Source organism: Aspergillus bombycis (genome assembly GCF_001792695.1).
Source record: "Aspergillus bombycis strain NRRL26010 chromosome Unknown contig00016, whole genome shotgun sequence".
Lineage (NCBI taxonomy): Eukaryota > Fungi > Ascomycota > Eurotiomycetes > Eurotiales > Aspergillaceae > Aspergillus > Aspergillus bombycis.
This window is the reverse complement of record NW_019170018.1, coordinates 18,544-37,292: the sequence shown is the minus strand read 5'-3', so window position 1 is coordinate 37,292 and position 18,749 is coordinate 18,544. Positions and strand designations below refer to the sequence as shown.

Genomic DNA, 18,749 nt, shown 5'->3' with positions numbered 1-18,749 from the left:
CTTCCCCCTGCATTACAATACCTCCATGGCGCACGGTAGACTTTCATCGACTGCAAGGGTCGGGTCCTAGTTGATGATGATACTACCGTCATTGCGGCATGGAAGGTGGACAGATCAGAATGTTAGAGCAGGGTGGACTCTCTACAACCCACGATGGCCGTTCCGAGAGGCTGTGTCGAGGAAGTCCTAGAGGCTAAATATCATCTAGATAACAACCCCATTTCATCAGTCGCCCACATCATTTGTCCTTATTCATCCTCTACCTTCCTTGAATACCATGGAATCTTTGCCTGTGGCCACATCCACGCACTTGCATTTGGAAGCTTGCGATGCCACCAAGCGTGCTGGCGCTTATGCCTTGCGCCAGATGCGGGATGATGGTCACTGGTATGGTGAAATGAAGTCCAATGCCACCATTACTGCGGAATATGTCTTCCTCGCACAAGCCCTGGGGTTCAGCATCGAGTCAGACCGGGATGATCTCGTCAAGTATTTCCTTTCCGAGCAAAACAAGGACGGTTCGTGGAGCCTTGCATATGATTACCCAGGAGATGTTTCCACCACCTCAGAAGCATATTTCGCGTTGTGTCTGTTGGGCCTTGACCGAAATCATGAAGCGATGCGTCCCGCACGGGAGTTCATCCTCTCGAAGGGCGGCATAGCGAAGGTACGCGTCTTTACTCGGATGTTTTTTGCTTGCTTTGGGCTTTTCCCTTGGTCTGCAGTGCCCGAGTTGCCAGCCGAATTGATCTTGCTTCCTGATGCCGCCCCCTTAAGCATTTATCGACTGGCAAGCTGGGCGAGAGCGACAGTCATACCAATGCTCGTTATTCGACATCATTGCCCAATATATGCTTTGCCAAATGGAAAGTCTGCGTCTAATGATTACTTGGATGAACTCTGGATCAACCCAGCACACAAGATGGTTCAATATGCCCCTTCTGTATGGTCATTATGGAATGACCTTACGGCGCTTGGGTTTACACTGGTCGATAATATTCTGAAAGCTTTAGGTGGTTTGCGGTGGTTCCCCCTGAGGAAGGTTGCACTTCAAAAATGTGTGGCTTGGATCCTGGAGCGTCAGGAGCCTGAAGGTGATATCGGAGGCATCTTTCCCCCCTTGCATGCTGCATTGTTTGCACTTACGCTTGAGGGATATGGTCTGGAGTCTAGTCCTGTAAGCCGAGGCATTGAGGCTCTACAAAACACCTACGCCTGGAGAGATAGCACTGGCTTGAGAATACAAGGGTGCATCTCGCCGATCTGGGATACCATCCTCATGACCATTGGTCTTATTGACTCCAGTCTACCGGCCACAAGCCCAATCGTTACAAGGTCATCACAATACCTCAAGGCACGTCAACAGCTAGGACCTGAAGGCGACTGGAGAGTGTATAATCAAAACGTTCCACCCGGCGGATTCAGCTTCGAGTACTTCAACTCGTGGTATCCAGATGTCGATGACACTGCCGCGGCAATCTTAGCACTGGTGAAGCAAGATCCAAACCTGTTGGACCTAAACCCGATACTATCCGCAGTCCAATGGACCCTCGGATTACAGAACAGGGACGGTGGATGGGCAGCATTCGATAGGGGGAACAATTATTTGTTCCTGAACAAAATCCCCTTCAGTGACATGGAGAGTTTCTGCGATCCATCTACAGCTGATGTGACTGGACGTGTCCTTGAGTGCTTTGGCCTGTTAGTAAAACGCGGCAACGCGCTATCCAAAACTGCGAAAAATCCGATTCCTAAGGAATTCATTGATAGAATGGCTTCAGCCACTGAGCGGGCAATCGACTTTCTGTCCAGGGAACAAGAGCCTAATGGGTCATGGTTCGGTCGTTGGGGCTCGAACTACATTTATGGAACTAGTACGGTACTTTGCGGGTTGGTTTATCACCTAGAAGGTTGGGATGACACGTACCCCATCATGGAGAAGAGGCACAAGCCTGACACTCATGCTGCCTTGGACTGGCTCAAAAGAGTGCAAAATTCCGATGGCGGATGGGGCGAGCGCCTCGAAACATACTATGACCTTAGCCTGGGTGCTAATGGGCCATCCACAGCATCGCAGACGGCCTGGGCATTGATGGGCCTACTTGCATATCTAGCTCCTACAGATCCATCAATCACTCGAGGCATCCAGTACCTCTCACGGACACAGATCAAAGAGGGGGAGCTCTCCGGGTCATGGAAGGAGAACCACTACACAGGTACCGGCTTTCCGAACCATTTCTTTCTTTGCTATACCCTCTACTCTCAATACTTTCCCATGATGGCACTGGGTCGGTACACTCGTCTCTCCGGATACAAACCATTGGAAGATTTGGATAGTACAGCGGAAGACCCTACATCTAAATAACTTGGGATGGTTAGGGTCTAGGCGACCTCGTCTCGAATATCACGTTCTTATCTCCAAGACTACAACATCTTAGCGTAACAATCAGGTAGATAATTTGAGTGTATATAAATACAGGGTATCATCAAGATACATAGTAGGATTACTAGATTCACCTTCTTCATACAGTTGTTATTCAGTGCTCCATTTCCCCGGGACTTCATCGTGTAGACAAGTGGGTTAAGTACGGTTTAGCGGACGGAAGGCCCTGTTCTCCAGATCCTATGGTTGTACGTACCAGTCGAAGGGATAGTAAGGAGTCATATAGTAAGGACGAGGAGAAAATGGAAGCACAGAAGCACGCTAGTGACAATGGAGTAACGTGCAGGCCGAACATGACCAAACGGGTATATTTACAACTCTCGATAGCACTGGACTCTATACGGTATATTGGTGTATCAACTGTTCGTAATCATTGCAATCCCCCACCAGCACAAGATGTGCCTATCTATCGGCATTGTCCTGGTCCCATCTCCCAGTGCAATACTTATGCCGCAATTTCCTTGATTCTATCCTCCAGGGCCTTCATGTTTCCGCCCACAATGGGCTCTCCATATGGCTGGCCGTCCTTGAACACGATAAACGTCGGCATGGCTCTCACTTTCATCTCTTGCGCGACCTGACGGTTCTTATCGACGTCGACCTGGATGAAGCGCACGTTGGTGTAGGTTTCGCTGAGCTTTCCGACGACGGGGGCGACGGCCTTGCAAGGACCGCACCAGGTCGCGAAGAAGTCGACGACGACGGGGCCAGAGGAGGTGAGGGCCTTGAAGATGACAGGGCTAGAGGGGTTGGAGGTTAGTAGTTGTTGTATAAGGGACAGAGCATGCGGGGTGTCTCGTACTTGTCAACCTCGACGACTTTTCCGTGGGGCATGGTGGCAGCGGGGTCAGAGGCACGACTCTTGAGGACGCGAAAAGCTAGAGTAGTCAGCAAGATCTAGTTCAGAATAGCATATCAGGTGAGGTCATACCGATATAGAGGGCTGTGAGGATAAGGATGTATTTCAGCTCCATTTTTGTGAAAGGCACACCCAACTGTATTGGTGGAGGACGAAGTGACGTTCGCTTCAATCGCTTCTGATTGGCGTGTCAGCTGTCGGGATCCATGTGTGGTGCTAGGCCCAATTCGGAAATGGTCACCTCAGGTTCTAAACATGTTTAATCAGCGCGTGCCGTCTCCTTCCTAGAGGTAATGAAGCCCTGCAAGGCTCTGACATTGAGTTAGAAGGATTTGGAGGGCAGTACTCAAATTCGGGGTATTATTGTGCGAGGATCTGCTATCAGTTGCAACATGGTGTAGCTGCTAAATACAATGTATCCGATCCCCTTCTTTCCGCTTAGATGCGCAAACCACCATGCACTAATACCCCCCACTGCTCTTCAACCCTACTCCATGTGACTATATATCCTACCACTTATGAGCTACCCGCAAGAGCGCTGTATGGCGTCACCCCGGGGTAAAACGAAGTTGGAATAGTTGGGATAGGGATAGACGCATCTGTTCCGAAAGCGCTCGTCAAGTCCGCTGCCAAAGTCGTGGCTGAATAGCCAGTAGGTGCAGCGGTCACTGTAGCTGTACTGGCGTATGTAACGGTAGAAGAAGAATCACTCTGGAGGCAGGCACCAGAGCCATATGCATTTTTACAGACATAGGTCTCAGAGTCCCCGTCTTCTGTCCAGAGATCAATGTCCTCAATGGTGATATCTGTGCAGGGCGTGGCGTCTGGGCAGACAACCCGAATCGGTGGTCGGGTCTGGCCATCCGACTCGGTACCCTTCCAGTTCTTAAAAGTTATGTTATGGTAGAAGATCCCGTCACCGTCAATGGTATCCATGCTGCTCCATTCACTGTCAAGGTCGAGCGAATAGGCATTTCCGTGACCTGGAATCTCATGTTAGTATCATCCAGAGCCTTCTGTTGCAATACTGGATATACAGACCAATGAAGTTCTCGAAAAGAACGTTTGACACCTCACCGTCACCTCCGTTGCTCTTGACCATGTACATCTGATTCGAATTCCACGTATAAACATTGCGGTAGACTATGTTGCTGACATTCGCTCCACTGCCCAAGGAGCCCATGGCGCATCCACCGCTCCAGTTGCAGTATATATTTTCGATCTGGAAATTGTGGGAACCTGTCTATAAGGATTAATAATATATGTTAGTCTAAAATCCGTTCCTGCGCCAGCAATCGACATAATACCTTGACCGTGACACATTCATCCTTGTTTGTCACCATGATCTATGGGCGGAATTAGCACCTTATACTTTCTCCCACGAAGGAAGGCTCACATCATGAATCCAAATATTATCCCCAGACACATCAATCCCATCGAGACCACCTGAGTTCCCTCCCCGAATAGCCATATTGTAGACCTCTCCATTGCTTCCATCATCAATGACGAAATGGAACATAGGTGCATCAACCAGAGCGATATCGTGAACCGACCAATCCGACACGCCAGATATATGCAGCAACCTCGGTGCCGTAAACTGCCCGTTCATATGATACAGATATCCACTACCTTGAATCGCCCCCTTGGACGTGCTGCTATACAGTTCGAAGTCACTACCGCCAGAGATACCAAACATATACCCTTGAGAGGTTGTGGTTCCGTTGCGGTAGATCACACCATCTAGCTGGACTGCGAAAGCGGTGCCATTTTCGAGAGAAACCCATTCTTGTAGCAAATAGTCGCCCTCTGGTATATATATGACTCCTCCGGACCCGCAGTCCTCGAAGGCATCCATGATCGGTTGGCCAACATCGGTTGTGTTGTCGTTGGTCGCGCCATAGTCGAGGACATTGCAGGTCTTTACTGCTGCCTTGTCCGCGAGGGAGGTTGAGGGACCGACGGAGCCCGATAGTTGGCCCTTGACGGTAGAAAGGAGCAGACAGGCGGAAAGAACGGAGAATGGTTTCAACTGCATATCGACAAGGAGCCTCTGGTCGCGCTTGGACGTTGAGTGAGAAGCTCAATCTGATGAGCGGGGTGTATGCGCATATTTATATGCTGTACGGGAATCAAGCTGTTGTGACATAAACTAGGTCTCATCTAACGCAGTGAAGAGGCGAGCAGGTGAGGGATTCGTGCCATCAGGCTCTCTCTGTTAGCCTTTTAGGTAATTTCCCGGATTCGAGTCGTATGTTGCTCAACTAATAGCATGGAACAATGCCGTGCATGACAATATATTTAGTGAACGATGATCTTGCGAAGAATGGGTTTAGGGCAAGCTTTGAGAAGATGAATTACGCCATATTAAGGGGGTTATACTAACCCGAGCGGGTATTGCCAATATATTAAATATAAGACTACGCGCGTAGCCCCAACACCAAAGTATATGGTCTTTCTAAGATACTCGAGTTGCGGCACAACATGTCCCGAAAAACGAACTTGGTGGGATTGCCGATCTGAAGGGCGGGTGGAGGAACAAGAGCGAACGCAGTGGGGGCGCAACTGCTAACAAGCATCGTCGTCCTCTTAGCCGAAGTCAAACATATTACATGCACCACAAGATGTCGTGTACGTTGTGATATTCACATATTTTGTCTCTTTGTAGAATGATTCTTCCGAATATCCTTAAACGACTGGCAATCATTTATCATTTTGGCCACTGTCCCCATTTTTTCCCTTTTTATTGGTCTTTATCTCTCTCCCCCGTTTCCCCCACATCAATATCATGCCACCATTTAGCTCCAGCCAAACAGTTTTATATATTAGCCATACGCTAACGATTCCATAGTCGCCAAACAAACGAATCATGGCAGTGACTAGTCGGCCTGCGTAGAATATTTATATACCATTATTGGTTATCTTCTCCAAAAGCAAATAAGGATGGTCACATTGCTGCGAACTACCCCACGGTGTTACGTAGACTATATACGTGAAAGTCACACGGAATATAGCAATGGCTCGTGGATGGCATTTATATAGATGCAATTTCTGGTACCCTTGCAGTTTAATAGCCCTTCTGAAGAATCTCGCCTGGAACGGGCCAATCTTGAATACATCCCCCTGTCAGGTGGAGGAAGTCCATATAGACAGCGGTATGGGGATGGTTACGGTAGTTTGCTTAGAGAGCAGATAGTCGATCTCCACAGTCGGGTTCAAGGGACCGAGTATAACTGAATCAAGGTAATACTCCGCCGGGATGCTAACGCTAGCTCTGTTGCTTAGCGTGGCCGGTTCTTCCAAGTCGCTTCCATGAAAACTGACAACAAGGTCACCTTGCTCCTTAGATATATCAATCTTAACACTTGTTATGGATAGAGCATAATATGAGATTATATCTAATTAAACCTATTCTTAAATACAGTCCCTAAGAATATGTGAGAAATTCAGACCAGAAAGCATTCCGAGGACGCACTTATACCTTGTTCGCCCAATTAAACCGGCTTAGGTGCAGCAAAACACCTAACACTCCCAATCTTATCATTGATACGTTCATTATACAGGCTACTGCTTCCATGGCTCGACATCTCCGCGAAAGCACGATCCTGACACTGTAAATCCCTTTACAAATGTCAGAACCCACCTGTCGAAGAAATGTTATACCCACTTACCCAAACAGATCACACTTCAACTCTTCGCTAGGTTGAATGCTAGAAATGCCGTACCTCCTATCAAGGTGTCAACAGCATAATTTGAACATGCTATGACAGTTATTTGCTACTTACCAGATGCCTTCCATACCATAGCATACACCATCACACGTAGGAAAGTCTCTCGTCTCGCCCTTCCAGGCGACTTCAACACTCATGCGAACCTAACAGGTATCAGTTAGTTACTCTTAGTTTATTTAGGCAGGGCACAAACGTATCAGAGTACGAAACATGCGCTTCCAATTGGCTTGCATTTGCCTAACCTCTCCAGACATGGGGTCTCGGCAGCCTGGTTAATCTAAACGACCTGGCCCATCTTGGGGCCCTCTGCACAGACAGTTGTAGAGACGTACAGAGCCAAAATGTTCGAAATATAATTCTTCATCTTAGGTATTCAAGGTATCCTAGAGCAGTTTAATGCTATGTCAAGGAGGTATAAGGTAAGGATGAGATTTTGAACGCCAGGAAGATATGTTAACAATGGTCTAGATGAGACATCAGTAAGTGACATGCATTTTATATTCTTGCCAAGACCATCATTCCCTCTACTGAGCACATTGTGTATTACAACGTAAAATCCACATGTGTCAATAGTGGATGTCGGTCACCGTGCATGTTGAGCTCAGCGGATGAAATCCAATTGGCCAGTGTCTTGCCAAAACACAGAAACTGATCTAAAGGCCGTTTATATAGTCTCTCAAACAGGCTGGAGAGAGACGTATTATCCACCCTTGCGGAATTATTGCAGTTGACTAGTCATATTAAGGCCAATCACCCCATGTCATCCAGTGGCCGTGCGGGAACTGTCGATCACTCACGAAATATGGGGCAGGTCAATGTAGTGATGTATCATTTCCTTGGAATGATTACTTTTATACTATGTATAGAGCCAAGAATCGCCCACTTCCGTGGCTCTTCAAGACAATCTTTCATATTTCAGCTTAGTTATTGTGTGTCTACGCCGAACAACTAGGTTCGGCCAGTTGATGGCCGGGTTCAATAATGTGAAGGTGAATAATAAGTATGTCTCCTGTTTGTCCTTCTCGCAGAGTGTCATGGGGAATATTGATACACCTATGAAAAGCATTGTTTAGTAGATACAGTAGGAGGTAGCGATACACAAAGTGAGAGTTTCTGAGGACACAGAAGTTGAATTAGCGCTCTAAATCCCAAATTATGGCTCCCTTATTTACCATAGCTGCATATGGAATAAAAGCCGTTTAACTACTAATCCCGAAAACCAGAACAGCGAATGCTAACCCCACTGGATCGCTAGATACCCCCGCCATTACCCCCAAATAAATTAATCCCAGTAGGCAATCCAGTTGCCCAAGAGTCAAAAATCGCATACATATCGTGGTCCGCTAGGTAAGGGGCGTGCTCTGACGTATCCGTCCCGAAAAGGCCCTGCAGGCAATCAGGCTCGAAGATCGACATCGGACCCGCATCATTCATGAACTGTAGACTATCCTCAAGCTGGTTGTAGGCCCCAACACATGACTGCCTTGTTTTAACCAGTCCCTTGGCAATCTGTAAGAAGGTGGAACAGATTTGATACAGACGCTCCGAGCTAGGTGATACAGATCGGATGTGCTGTAGACTCTCAACTACCTTGTTGAGAAGTTGGATATCGTCCGAGCTGGTCGCTGCGATAGCGTGCAGAAAGATAACGATGAAAGGTGTGAAGGAAGAGAATAGCAGAACCCTGTATATGTCAATTGCACCACTCATTATAAGACATGTCCTGGGCACAAACCAGTTGGCGTAGTCGGCATCGGAATGGAAACCAGAGGTTTGAAAACTTCCAAAACAACGCAAGTGGCTCTGTAAGCTAAGGCGTGCAACCCGAAAGCACTGTGAGCTGAGCTCCGCGCTTGCAACGCCCGATGTGATCGGTGCGCGTAACAGTGACGTGAAGGTCGAATAGTATAGTATGTCCCAGCTATCTCTGGTTATCTTAAATATGTGATGGTTGTTCACTTTACTTGCGTCGATCTAGCAGATGAAAATGTTACTATCACTAAGGGATCATCGTGGCCGAGTCTGATGTGCTTGCTCACCTCCTTGAATTCAGTGTACCACTGTTGAATGTCAGCTGTTAGTCCATGTACTCGTCTCATTCGTTCCGAGTAAGAACTCTTGGAAGCCTCTGCGGAATATAGTTTGTCATATATTTCGCCCTGAATCTTGGCTAGCCGGATACCCATAACAAACGACTCATCCCACGGTCTAATCGCAGGATCTGTGGCGATGGCTGGGTACTGTGCATCAATATCGAAATCCTGCATGTTCGAAGCCCGCCCAAAATACAAAGAAATATGCTTTTCAAAAACATATGTAGTCCAGAATAGTCGCCGCATATTTTCCGAATTTCTCGTGTTATCGCCGCGATACATTATTTCTCGATGGTACCCGAGCATCTGGCAATGGCTAGCAGCTGCTGAGATGAAAGTGCAACATAGCAATGGCTTGGCTTCGTCCTGCGCTTTTATGAACTGTCCACAGTGGCAGAAGGGGCCAACACATCAGTCCGAGATTTCTTCTACTTAGTACACACAACTTACCCCCATAATCAGTGCAAATATACTTTCAAAACTAGGAACAGCCAAAACATCGTACGACTCGACCAAGGTATTGAAATTGTGCTCGCACATGGAAATATGCGTCTTGAGATCAAACTTTTGAGACAACGAGTTTCGCAAAATCGTAAATTCCTTCAGCAGAGTAAGAAGGATTCCGTGCATGCCGGCTAGATGCGCCGTTGAAATTGGCTCTGTCGGGAAATAGACCCTCTGGCAAAAGCGCTCGACCAAGTCTGGATCGGTTATTACGTATGAACAAAGGAATATGGGGCGATTAACTGTAAATGTTAGTCCGTGTGCCTATATCCAGTGAACAGCCCCCTCTGTCTCTCATCTAATGCACTCACTCTTTATCTCTTGTAGAATGGCAATAATTAGATCGAGGGGTAACAAGTGGTCCATCGTGGGCAAAGACCGTGCTGCAGGAACTCGAGACATTCGATACTCGGTTTCAAAAGAGGATCTTGTCGGTGTCTGGAGCAATGTCTTCAGATGATCTAACGAGGACTTGAGATCCGAGTGTTCCCCGGCGCCTTCCGAGTTGGCTGTCGTCTGAGCTACATTGCTTGCTAGGATAGACTGGCTGGTGAACGAAGAGATGCCTTCATATACAGGAGCAACACAGGACGGTTGTGGTACAGCTTGCTCACTCCCAGTCGGGAATTCATCGGGCACAGTATCTCTGTGATGCTCCGATATACTACGCTGAGTTGTCAACTGCTGCTCAAGCGAAGCGAGGCGCTCTTCTAGACGTCTGATCTGTCCCTGCCTGACACGCAATCATTATCTAGCTCCAAAAAGACTGTGACTAAACCCTACAGATCTCGCTCCGGTCTAGGCCGACATTCCGGCCTCGGTTTAGGGCTGGCCTGTTCGCAGGCGATGCCGGACGCCTGGCAGTTCGAACAAGGGGCAGAGCGATCACAGCGGACCTCAATTCCTTGTTGTTAGCTTCGGGGCCTCGGGATATGTTCGAATGCCGATACCTTGCGTATCTTACACCCCTCGCACTGCAAATCCGTTAGCTACACTGCGTTCTTCGGGACTATTTTCGGGGTCCATAAATCATACTGCACGAGGGATCACGGAAAGTCGGTGCCGTCGGGCTTGGATAGTTTCTCTCCGTTCTGGCCCAGCCATTGGTGTGCTGTTAAACGATTCTATGCCGAAAAATGGAGACAATGGGGGAAATGAGGACAAGGAGAAGTTGACAGGAAGAAGCATCCGGTACCCCTCGGATGCGCGGGCCCGCGCTTCCGGCTTTCCACTATATCCGTGTTCTCGATTGGTTGGCAGATCCACAGAAGGTACCGGCTCCCACTTATATCAATACTTTTTTAATAATTTTTATGCTTTGGATATCTGCATTAGTACATAGTTTAATGTTTTTACATATGGTCAAGGACTCAAATGTACTCCGTATATTTTCTGACTAGGCCAGGGACCAGGGTTTAATGAGCCACGTGGCCGACCCCTGAGGCAGTGCACCCCAATCCAGCAATTCAATATAATATGTCTACTTATATGGATCTCAGGTTCTAAACTCTATACTGTGGAGATCATGAGTTTGTTTGTTCCTTTTCCAGGTTTGGGCTGTATTTGAGAGAGCGAACATCACTTTGCCAAGACTGCGCCCCCCTCGCTGCCTTCGCCAGGCAACTGTTATGGTTTGTACAGAATATGGTGTGCTCTGTTATTTCCGCTGCTCTTACTTGTATGCCTGATGGGAACCCCTGTCTTCCGCCACATGAATGAAAACATCACATTAACCTATGCTTTACCTAACTATCGCTGATATCAAGTCGGCTCCCGCAAACTTCCCATGCCACCGTAACCACCACACAACTACCTAAAAGCACTTCCGGTGCACAATCGAAGGACCACTCTCGTCATACTCCTGTTTCGAAATCCACATTTGCTGGAACGTCGAGAGCGAAGTGAGAATCGAGCCACCGATCCAAACCGAGTACTTCCGTTCCGGTGGAGCGACGGTCTTGATTTTCATGGACGAAGGAGACAGGTTCACAAGCTCTTTATGCAGTCGGTCTGCAATGCCCGGATAAAGAGTCGTACCACCAGACTGGATGGCGAGGGACAGTTAGTTACACTGATTCCATCATCTCATTGTAGGGACGCAGAAGGACAAAAACAGAGGGGGATAAAAAGCAGGACACGCATACCATGACGATGTTACCATACAAGTCCTTGCGAACGTCGACATCGCATTTCTGAATTGAGTTGAACGTTGTCTCATGGATGCCACCTTGCTCGATCCCAAGCAAGCTTGGCTGAAACAAAGCTTCGGGTGCCCGGAAGCGCTCATTGCCAATCGTGATCACTTGTCCGTCAGGGAGCTCGTAGGATTTCTCGACGCTGGAACTCTGGGCGGCGGTTTCGAGCTCCTGTTCGAAGTCTAGCGCAACGTAGCATAGTTTCTCTTTGATATCGCGCACGATCTCGTGTTCGGCGGATGTGGTGAAGCTGTGGCCGCGCTCTGCGAGGATTCTCACCAAGTAGTCGGTCAAGTCACGGCCAGCTATGTCCATACGAGCGATAGCGTGTGGCATAGAGAATCCTTCGTAAATTGGAACCACGTGCGTAACGCCATCGCCGGAGTCCAGGACAATACCAGTGGTGCGACCAGATGCATACAAAGACAGCACAGCCTGGATAGAGACATAGAAGGCGGGCACGTTGAAGGTTTCAAACATGATCTGAGTCATCTTTTCCCGATTCGATTTCGGATTTATAGGAGCCTCTGTCAACAGAACGGGATGCTCTTCAGGTGCCACGCGGAGCTCGTTGAAGTATGTGTGATGCCAGATTTTCTCCATGTCATCCCAGTTGTTAACGACGCCGTGCTCAATCGGGTAGTGGAGTGAAAGGACACCACGTTTAGACTGCGCTTCGTCCCCGACATAGGAGTCTTTTTGGCCCATACCAATCATGATCCTATGACATGATTTAGCAGCTTAATCAAACCTGATGTAGTAGGCGATCTGGGATAATTCGTGTAATGCTAGTTGTGCTTCAATGGCTGTGCTCGTCTGGACAAAGAAAAGGAATGGATTACCCATGGTGACGGGGACGGCCAGTAATGGAAGCTGCGTAAATCGTCAGTTCTCATACAGTATTGAGCTTCTTAGGGTGAGAAAGAATTGACTTACGAAAAACAGCACGGGGAGCGTCATCGCCAGCAAAGCCCGCTTTGCACATTCCGGAACTGCAAGGATTGCGTTAGTATTTCTACCCAATTGCTGGTTGACCGTCGTACCCATTATCAATAACAATGGCAGCAACTTCGTCTGGAAACGCATAAGCCACATTAGCAACCTGTACTCTATATAGTAGTACAACAGGAGTTAGGTAGTCAATGGGCCAGGGAAAAGGAGAAATAAAATATTTACCGTCCATAATGGCTATGGTGTGATGGTCCAAACTGGCCACCGGGCTTCGAATATAGATAGAATCTTTTGACACTGCACTGTAACAGCAATAGATAAAAATTGTGGAATCAGAGGTAGCCGCACGATACGCACTTATTGGCAAACGAGAGCGACAACATGCAGCGTACTTATAGATAGCATAACATCATTGCCTAAACGGTTTACTTTAGGCAGCTTAAATATTCAGGATAACATTATGAACTCCCAATTTAGATGAAGGTGAATACGCAATAATATTTCCAGGCAACAGAATCTTGGTAGGGTTGATTGCGTGTCGCCGTCAGGATGAGTTAGGGCTGATGGTCGTTATTTCTGCTCGGCATCCCGGATTGCGCGGCCCCGGGTATCCGCCAAGCAAATCAGCGCGATCTTCCTTAGGCTTTCATTTTCCATTCAATTAAGCAGCCTAAAGGAACCATCATATAAAGTGAAAAATCAATGTCGGCTTCGGTAGATTAAATTCAGGTTCTTTAGCAGTCATTGCTCCGTCTCAGTCTATCGCTATCAATATGTCGGTATGTATCGTCGTCCTGCTCTTTGAAGAGTTACGCTCACCCAAGTCTGTCTGTAGATGCCATCGGGGTATGCTCCTATATTCACCAACACTCCTTAAGATGTTGAACATTCCTCGCACCCTTACTAACCGTACTACCCATAGTGTTTCTATAGCGGATGAATGCATCACTGCCTACAAACAACTCCGTTCTGGAAGAGGGTCAAAAAAACCAACGTTTGTGATCTACCGAATCTCAGACGACCAAACCGCTGTTGTAGTAGAAGAATCATCTACAGAACAGAATTTTGAGGCCTTCCGCCGGAAGCTTTGCTCCGCTGTGGATAGTCGTGGCAACCCAGCTCCACGTTATGCAGTGTATGACGTTGAATATGACCTTGGAGAGGATGGCAAGAGGTGCAAGACAGTGTTTATCAGTTGGGTGCCTGCTGGCACACCACTAAAAGTGAGTTCACTTCCCTTCACTTAGTTGTATATTTAGGTCAAGTCTGAGCAAAATATATAGCTGTGTATGCTTTACGCCAGTACAAAGGAGCAGCTACGGAGCGCTCTTGATGTCAAATTATCCATCCACGCCGATACACCGGATGAGATTGAATGGAAGACCGTGCTAAGTGTGGCCAGTGGAGGTAAGGCTTGAGATATCAGTGTAGAAGTGTTGGTGCTACATCAGAATTCAGTCGATTGGCTTGTTACTTAGATAAATTGACTTTTGGATTAGTGTGGAAGTCTTTCGTATGAACAACGCTTTTCGATGCATGATTCTTCAAGCTAAATCTGGGTCATAGCCAAAACTCAATTGTACGAGAAAGGGGTCGTTACCATATATTTAGTCCGCATACTTTGTGATGTAAATAGATGTCATAGAGACCGTTTGTCCAATAGCGAAATTTACTTTTCCTTTTGTCAAAAATATTCCGTCAACCTTTTCCGGTTGGCGTGAACGCCGGTCTTCCGGGCGTGGTGCAATCGTAGGCATATCATTGATACTCCACATAGTGGAGTATCTCTGAGTGTGAGACGAATGCTGACAGGCCCGGAGACCGCATGAAGCACCAGTGTTGGAATTGTCATTCTTGAGCTTATATCAGTTTTAAGGGTCTTCCCACGATGCTTAACCCGCCAAATAGCGCGGTTATGCCCGTAAAGATAATGAGGGTACCGTAAGAGGTACCATAGGCAAAGGCTGAGGGGTCATAACTCCATGAGCCCTTAATGAGGGCGGCACTCAACGGTCCGCTGACAATGTTTCCGATTCCTCGGCCAGTTGCCAAGAAACCGAAGACAATCGAGGGATCCGCCAACTGGCTCTTCTTCACCACCTCGTTCATGATGGCCGGCCAGGTTGAGGTGAACGATCCAGCGAAAAGGCCATAGACAACACTGAACATGTAGAGGGGTGCCAGCGAGACGGAAAATCCCCAGAGGAAAAAAACAGCAAGCGTGCTACCTATAGTTGACACTAGGATACAGGTGGTCGCATGGTACCTATCAACCAGATGGCCCATGGCAATGCACCCAAAGACCGATGCAAGGTTGCATAAAATGACGGTCAAAGACGCCAGGATACTGTTGGCACCCAGAGTGCGTGCAATGGTAGGTAAGTAAATTGTCGGTAAGAAATATCCTAGGGCTTCGACGATATTACCCATTTGGAAGATGAGGAAAGTATGGGACCAGAGGAAGCTCAAGTCAAAGGCTCGGACGCTGGAGGCACGCGAAATGGGCAGGCGAGGCTTCACATAATAGAGCAGCGGAGCAGCTAACAAAAACAGAGCCACGGCCCAGATTCGAAGGGTAGTTTTGTGACCGTAAGCATTAAGGAGCCATTGAAGCACTAGGGGAAGTACCACACCAGAGACACCAGTTCCAGCCTATGCGTGGACTAGTTAGCCTCATGGCGATAATTGGCAGATTGAGGGTACTGAAGAAGCACTTACCCACATGGTTCCAAAGGCAAGGCCTCTCTTGTGCACAAACCATTCATTCATGAAGATAATCATGGGTGAATAAGCAAGGTTGCCTCCGATCCCGTAGGCGATGCCCTGAGTTAGAATGAGGTGAGTGGTGTTAGACGCGAAAGAACTTAGAACGAGAGCCAGACACATAATGAGAAGTCCGACAGGGGAGCACCACCGCTTAAGAATGGGAAATCCCTGCAGGAGGGCAAAAGTCAAAGGAGAGATCATGTAGTTTACGCCCTACGATATAGTTAGGCTATGCAACCTCAACAGTCGTTCAGTGAAGAAAGCCATTGGCGTACCATCATGGATGTTCCAATCACAGCAGGGTTCCCCGAGCTTTTGAAAGGCTCGTGCGTGGTATAAAAGTCCTGGAAGATGCCGTACGCGAAAGAGAAACCTGGGCGAGCTGTGAGAAAGTGACCATCGAAATGGACATGTTTTAAGGGCATACCCCAAACAAGAGCCTCCATCACGAAGCCTGCCGCCAAGAACAGCCATGCATCTTTTCCACCATCGACGGGGGGCAGTTGGAGCTCATTGTGCCGTTCGTCGGTTAAGAGACTAGACCTGGTGGGGTCTTCCTGTCTCGCGGAATGCTGGGTTTCTAATTCCATCCTCAGTCAGTGGGCTGAGTAGACTAATAATACTCACTGTGGAGAGAAAATCCACGTGCGTACGGGGATGAAATGAATACGAGTACTCGGGGGAGTCTGTAAAAAGCAGTCTCCAGATGTTCAATGGGGACCAGATTGAAGACCCTGGGGTCATGTGCACAGACCAGCAGCGAACAACAACACAACAAGTGATCGGGACGAGAATCCGATGGTCATGTTAAGGGCGTGAAAAGTGGGGTTTGCTACCGACAAGCCGCGTGCGTTTCATTGGCGGGGCAAGCTCGGTGAAACCACTCGCTTTGAATCTCCATCCTTATCGGACCCCGTCAGTATTTTTTAAGTATTTCGTGTATTACCCACGTTATCAATCTTCAGTCATCATCAATCCTAGTAGTTTCATAGATCCGGACTACTCAATAGAGCAAGCAACATGGCATCTCCTTCATACGAACTAACTCCATATGGAGCCCCGATGCTGAAGCATTTCCTGTTTGATCCCACATATAAGAATCTCAACCATGGTGTGTGCATCATATCATATATATATCTGGGCGCCTGGACACTTATGGAACTATATTGTCTCATTTTGTCCTCTTTCCCTTCTTTCTTTGGAGATTAGTACCTAATGCTTACATTGTATACTAGGATCCTTCGGTACATATCCAGCTCAGGTAAGACATGCGCTTCGTAAGTACCAGGACGAACTCGAAGCGAGACCAGATGCTTTCATCCGTTACACCCATGGTGACCTGCTGGATGAGTCACGTCGGGAAACTGCCAAGATTCTCAACGTCCCTGTTCAAGAAGTGGTGTTCGTCAAGAATGCCACAACCGGAGTGAACACTGTCCTCCGCAACCTCAGCTACCAGGAGGGAGATGTGATTATATACTTCGCGACCATTTACGGGGCAATTGAGAAGGCAATCACCTCATTGACTGAAACCACCCCGCTTCAGGCAAGAAAGGTTGACTATACTTGCCCTATCAGCCACCAGACTCTTGTGCAGAAGTTCAGAGATGCTGTGGAAGAGGCTCGATCGGAAGGATTAAATGTGAAACTGGCGGTGTTTGATACCGTGACTAGTCTTCCGGGGGTGAGGTTTCCTTTTGAGGAATTGACCAGGGTCTGCAAGGACGAAGGAATTTTCAGTGTCATCGATGGCGCTCACGGAATCGGGCACATTCCATTGGATCTGAAGGAGTTACAGCCCGACTTTTTCACAAGTAATTTGCACAAGTACAGCTCAACTGACCCTCGGGATCGTTTGCAAGGACACTAATGATGTTGTATAGATGGCTCTACGTCCCCCGTGGTTGTGCGGCTCTATACGTTCCTGTGCGCCACCAGCACCTGATCCGCACGACACTTCCAACATCCTGGGGCTTTATTGCGGATCCCACGTCATCCACGGCGGACAAGCCGAATATTCTGACACCGGTAGGGAGCCAACGGTCCGCTTTTGAGGAGCTTTTCCAGTTTGTGGCTACGAGTGATGATGCGGCTTATCTGACGGTCCCCGAAGCCGTACGCTTCCGCACTGACGTATGCGGCGGACATGACGCTATCTTTAAACATCTTGAGGAGCTCGCGATCCAAGGCGGTGACATTGTTGCAGCTGCGCTCGGAACAGACGTCCTGCAGGAGCCCGATCTCCGGTCCGGGGAAAGAAGCCAGCTCCGTCGGTGCGGAATGTCTACAGTCCGATTACCGATCGCTGTTGGTGGACAGGAGAATGGAAAGCTGTCGTCACCTTATCCTCCGGTGGCTGCTGAAGATGTCAGCAAGGTGGTGCATTTCCTCCAGGTGACTTTAAAAGATGAGTTTGGAACCTTTGTTCCCGTTTTCCAACATGGTGATTGGTTGTGGACGCGTCTGAGCGCTCAAGTATATCTGGAGGCAAAGGACTTTGAGTGGTTAGGCGGAGTGTTGAGGGGTTTGGTGGAGAGGGTCAGGCAGGGAGAATACCAGTCGTAGTTAGTATCATCAGCCTAGACTGGATTGGGTAATGCTTGAGAGCTGTGGCGCCCGCCAATGACGGTCAGACCGAGAGGCGGTGCACTTGCAACCTTCCGGCCTTAGGCAAAAGGCTTAAACCTTCTCGGTCTAACGCGAAACTGCTTAAAACACGACTGATCCGCGTCTTAGTCGGACTCACATGTACTCGATGAGTAATTATTATTCAACCGTTTCCCTGCTGAAAACGTCCGTCATCGCCTTCTCGTTGTATAATTTTACTAGTTTTGTTTAGAGAGAACCGGTATTCTCCTGTGTAGATTTTTTTAAGGTCATGCTCCACGTGACGCTGCGATGATATAACGAGGAACTAATAAAAGGACGGATCTTTTACAGTTTGGTTCATCTAGGGTCTGCGATTATTCACAAAACTCGGTATAATGTAAGACTATTCCCATTTGGTAAACCTTGCGAAATGACCGGATTGCCATTCGTAAGCCTCGGCCCTGTCGGTTTTCCTCCCCATCGAATGCGGGTCCCCCGGACTTGTCCGCCGACTTAATTCCTAAAGCTGAAGCGCTCTATGGTTGAGATTCGGCAACTGCTCCTGCTAAGGTTACACTTATTGTCAGGTGCGGGTCCTTGCCCTTGATTCTTTGTGGACCT

General features: G+C 48.1%; 8 protein-coding genes across 8 annotated transcripts; 3 read left to right on the top strand and 5 right to left on the bottom strand.

Annotated features, from left to right (window-relative positions):
- Positions 1 to 277: 277 nt before the first annotated feature.
- Positions 278 to 2,365, top strand: ABOM_003364 (terpene cyclase/mutase family protein; the record flags this gene model as incomplete). The annotated part of the gene is made up of 1 exon (XM_022530494.1): positions 278 to 2,365. The coding sequence occupies one exon, from the start codon at positions 278 to 280 to the stop codon at positions 2,363 to 2,365; it is 2,088 nt and encodes a 695-aa protein (XP_022392097.1).
- A 523-nt stretch (positions 2,366 to 2,888) lies between these two features.
- On the bottom strand, positions 2,889 to 5,352 carry ABOM_003363 (rhamnogalacturonase A precursor; the record flags this gene model as incomplete). The annotated part of the gene is made up of 7 exons (XM_022530493.1): positions 2,889 to 3,183; positions 3,246 to 3,321; positions 3,375 to 3,480; positions 3,855 to 4,285; positions 4,344 to 4,545; positions 4,610 to 4,648; positions 4,699 to 5,352. Coding segments are annotated over 7 exons (1,803 nt in total), but the record flags the coding sequence as incomplete, so codon positions are not given.
- A 1,441-nt stretch (positions 5,353 to 6,793) lies between these two features.
- Positions 6,794 to 7,284, bottom strand: ABOM_003362 (uncharacterized protein; the record flags this gene model as incomplete). The annotated part of the gene is made up of 4 exons (XM_022530492.1): positions 6,794 to 6,920; positions 6,971 to 7,027; positions 7,085 to 7,173; positions 7,273 to 7,284. The coding sequence occupies 4 exons, from the start codon at positions 7,282 to 7,284 to the stop codon at positions 6,794 to 6,796; spliced, it is 285 nt and encodes a 94-aa protein (XP_022392099.1).
- A 997-nt stretch (positions 7,285 to 8,281) lies between these two features.
- Positions 8,282 to 10,731, bottom strand: ABOM_003361 (Zn(II)2Cys6 transcription factor; the record flags this gene model as incomplete). The annotated part of the gene is made up of 8 exons (XM_022530491.1): positions 8,282 to 8,714; positions 8,766 to 9,004; positions 9,070 to 9,504; positions 9,574 to 9,869; positions 9,939 to 10,360; positions 10,411 to 10,523; positions 10,578 to 10,601; positions 10,663 to 10,731. 8 exons carry the CDS (start codon positions 10,729 to 10,731, stop codon positions 8,282 to 8,284), a joined length of 2,031 nt encoding a protein of 676 aa, XP_022392100.1.
- A 709-nt stretch (positions 10,732 to 11,440) lies between these two features.
- On the bottom strand, positions 11,441 to 13,005 carry ABOM_003360 (actin; the record flags this gene model as incomplete). The annotated part of the gene is made up of 6 exons (XM_022530490.1): positions 11,441 to 11,671; positions 11,772 to 12,543; positions 12,665 to 12,695; positions 12,759 to 12,814; positions 12,866 to 12,896; positions 12,999 to 13,005. The coding sequence occupies 6 exons, from the start codon at positions 13,003 to 13,005 to the stop codon at positions 11,441 to 11,443; spliced, it is 1,128 nt and encodes a 375-aa protein (XP_022392101.1).
- Positions 13,006 to 13,546: 541 nt separating this feature from the next.
- On the top strand, positions 13,547 to 14,191 carry ABOM_003359 (actin-binding ADF family protein; the record flags this gene model as incomplete). Its single annotated transcript, XM_022530489.1, has 3 exons — positions 13,547 to 13,596; positions 13,696 to 13,996; positions 14,057 to 14,191. 3 exons carry the CDS (start codon positions 13,547 to 13,549, stop codon positions 14,189 to 14,191), a joined length of 486 nt encoding a protein of 161 aa, XP_022392169.1.
- A 442-nt stretch (positions 14,192 to 14,633) lies between these two features.
- On the bottom strand, positions 14,634 to 16,129 carry ABOM_003358 (putative MFS monocarboxylate transporter; the record flags this gene model as incomplete). The annotated part of the gene is made up of 4 exons (XM_022530488.1): positions 14,634 to 15,425; positions 15,492 to 15,752; positions 15,815 to 15,912; positions 15,967 to 16,129. 4 exons carry the CDS (start codon positions 16,127 to 16,129, stop codon positions 14,634 to 14,636), a joined length of 1,314 nt encoding a protein of 437 aa, XP_022392168.1.
- A 430-nt stretch (positions 16,130 to 16,559) lies between these two features.
- ABOM_003357 (putative cysteine desulfurylase) lies at positions 16,560 to 18,104 on the top strand (the record flags this gene model as incomplete). The annotated part of the gene is made up of 3 exons (XM_022530487.1): positions 16,560 to 16,650; positions 16,775 to 17,366; positions 17,423 to 18,104. 3 exons carry the CDS (start codon positions 16,560 to 16,562, stop codon positions 18,102 to 18,104), a joined length of 1,365 nt encoding a protein of 454 aa, XP_022392163.1.
- Positions 18,105 to 18,749: the final 645 nt, after the last annotated feature.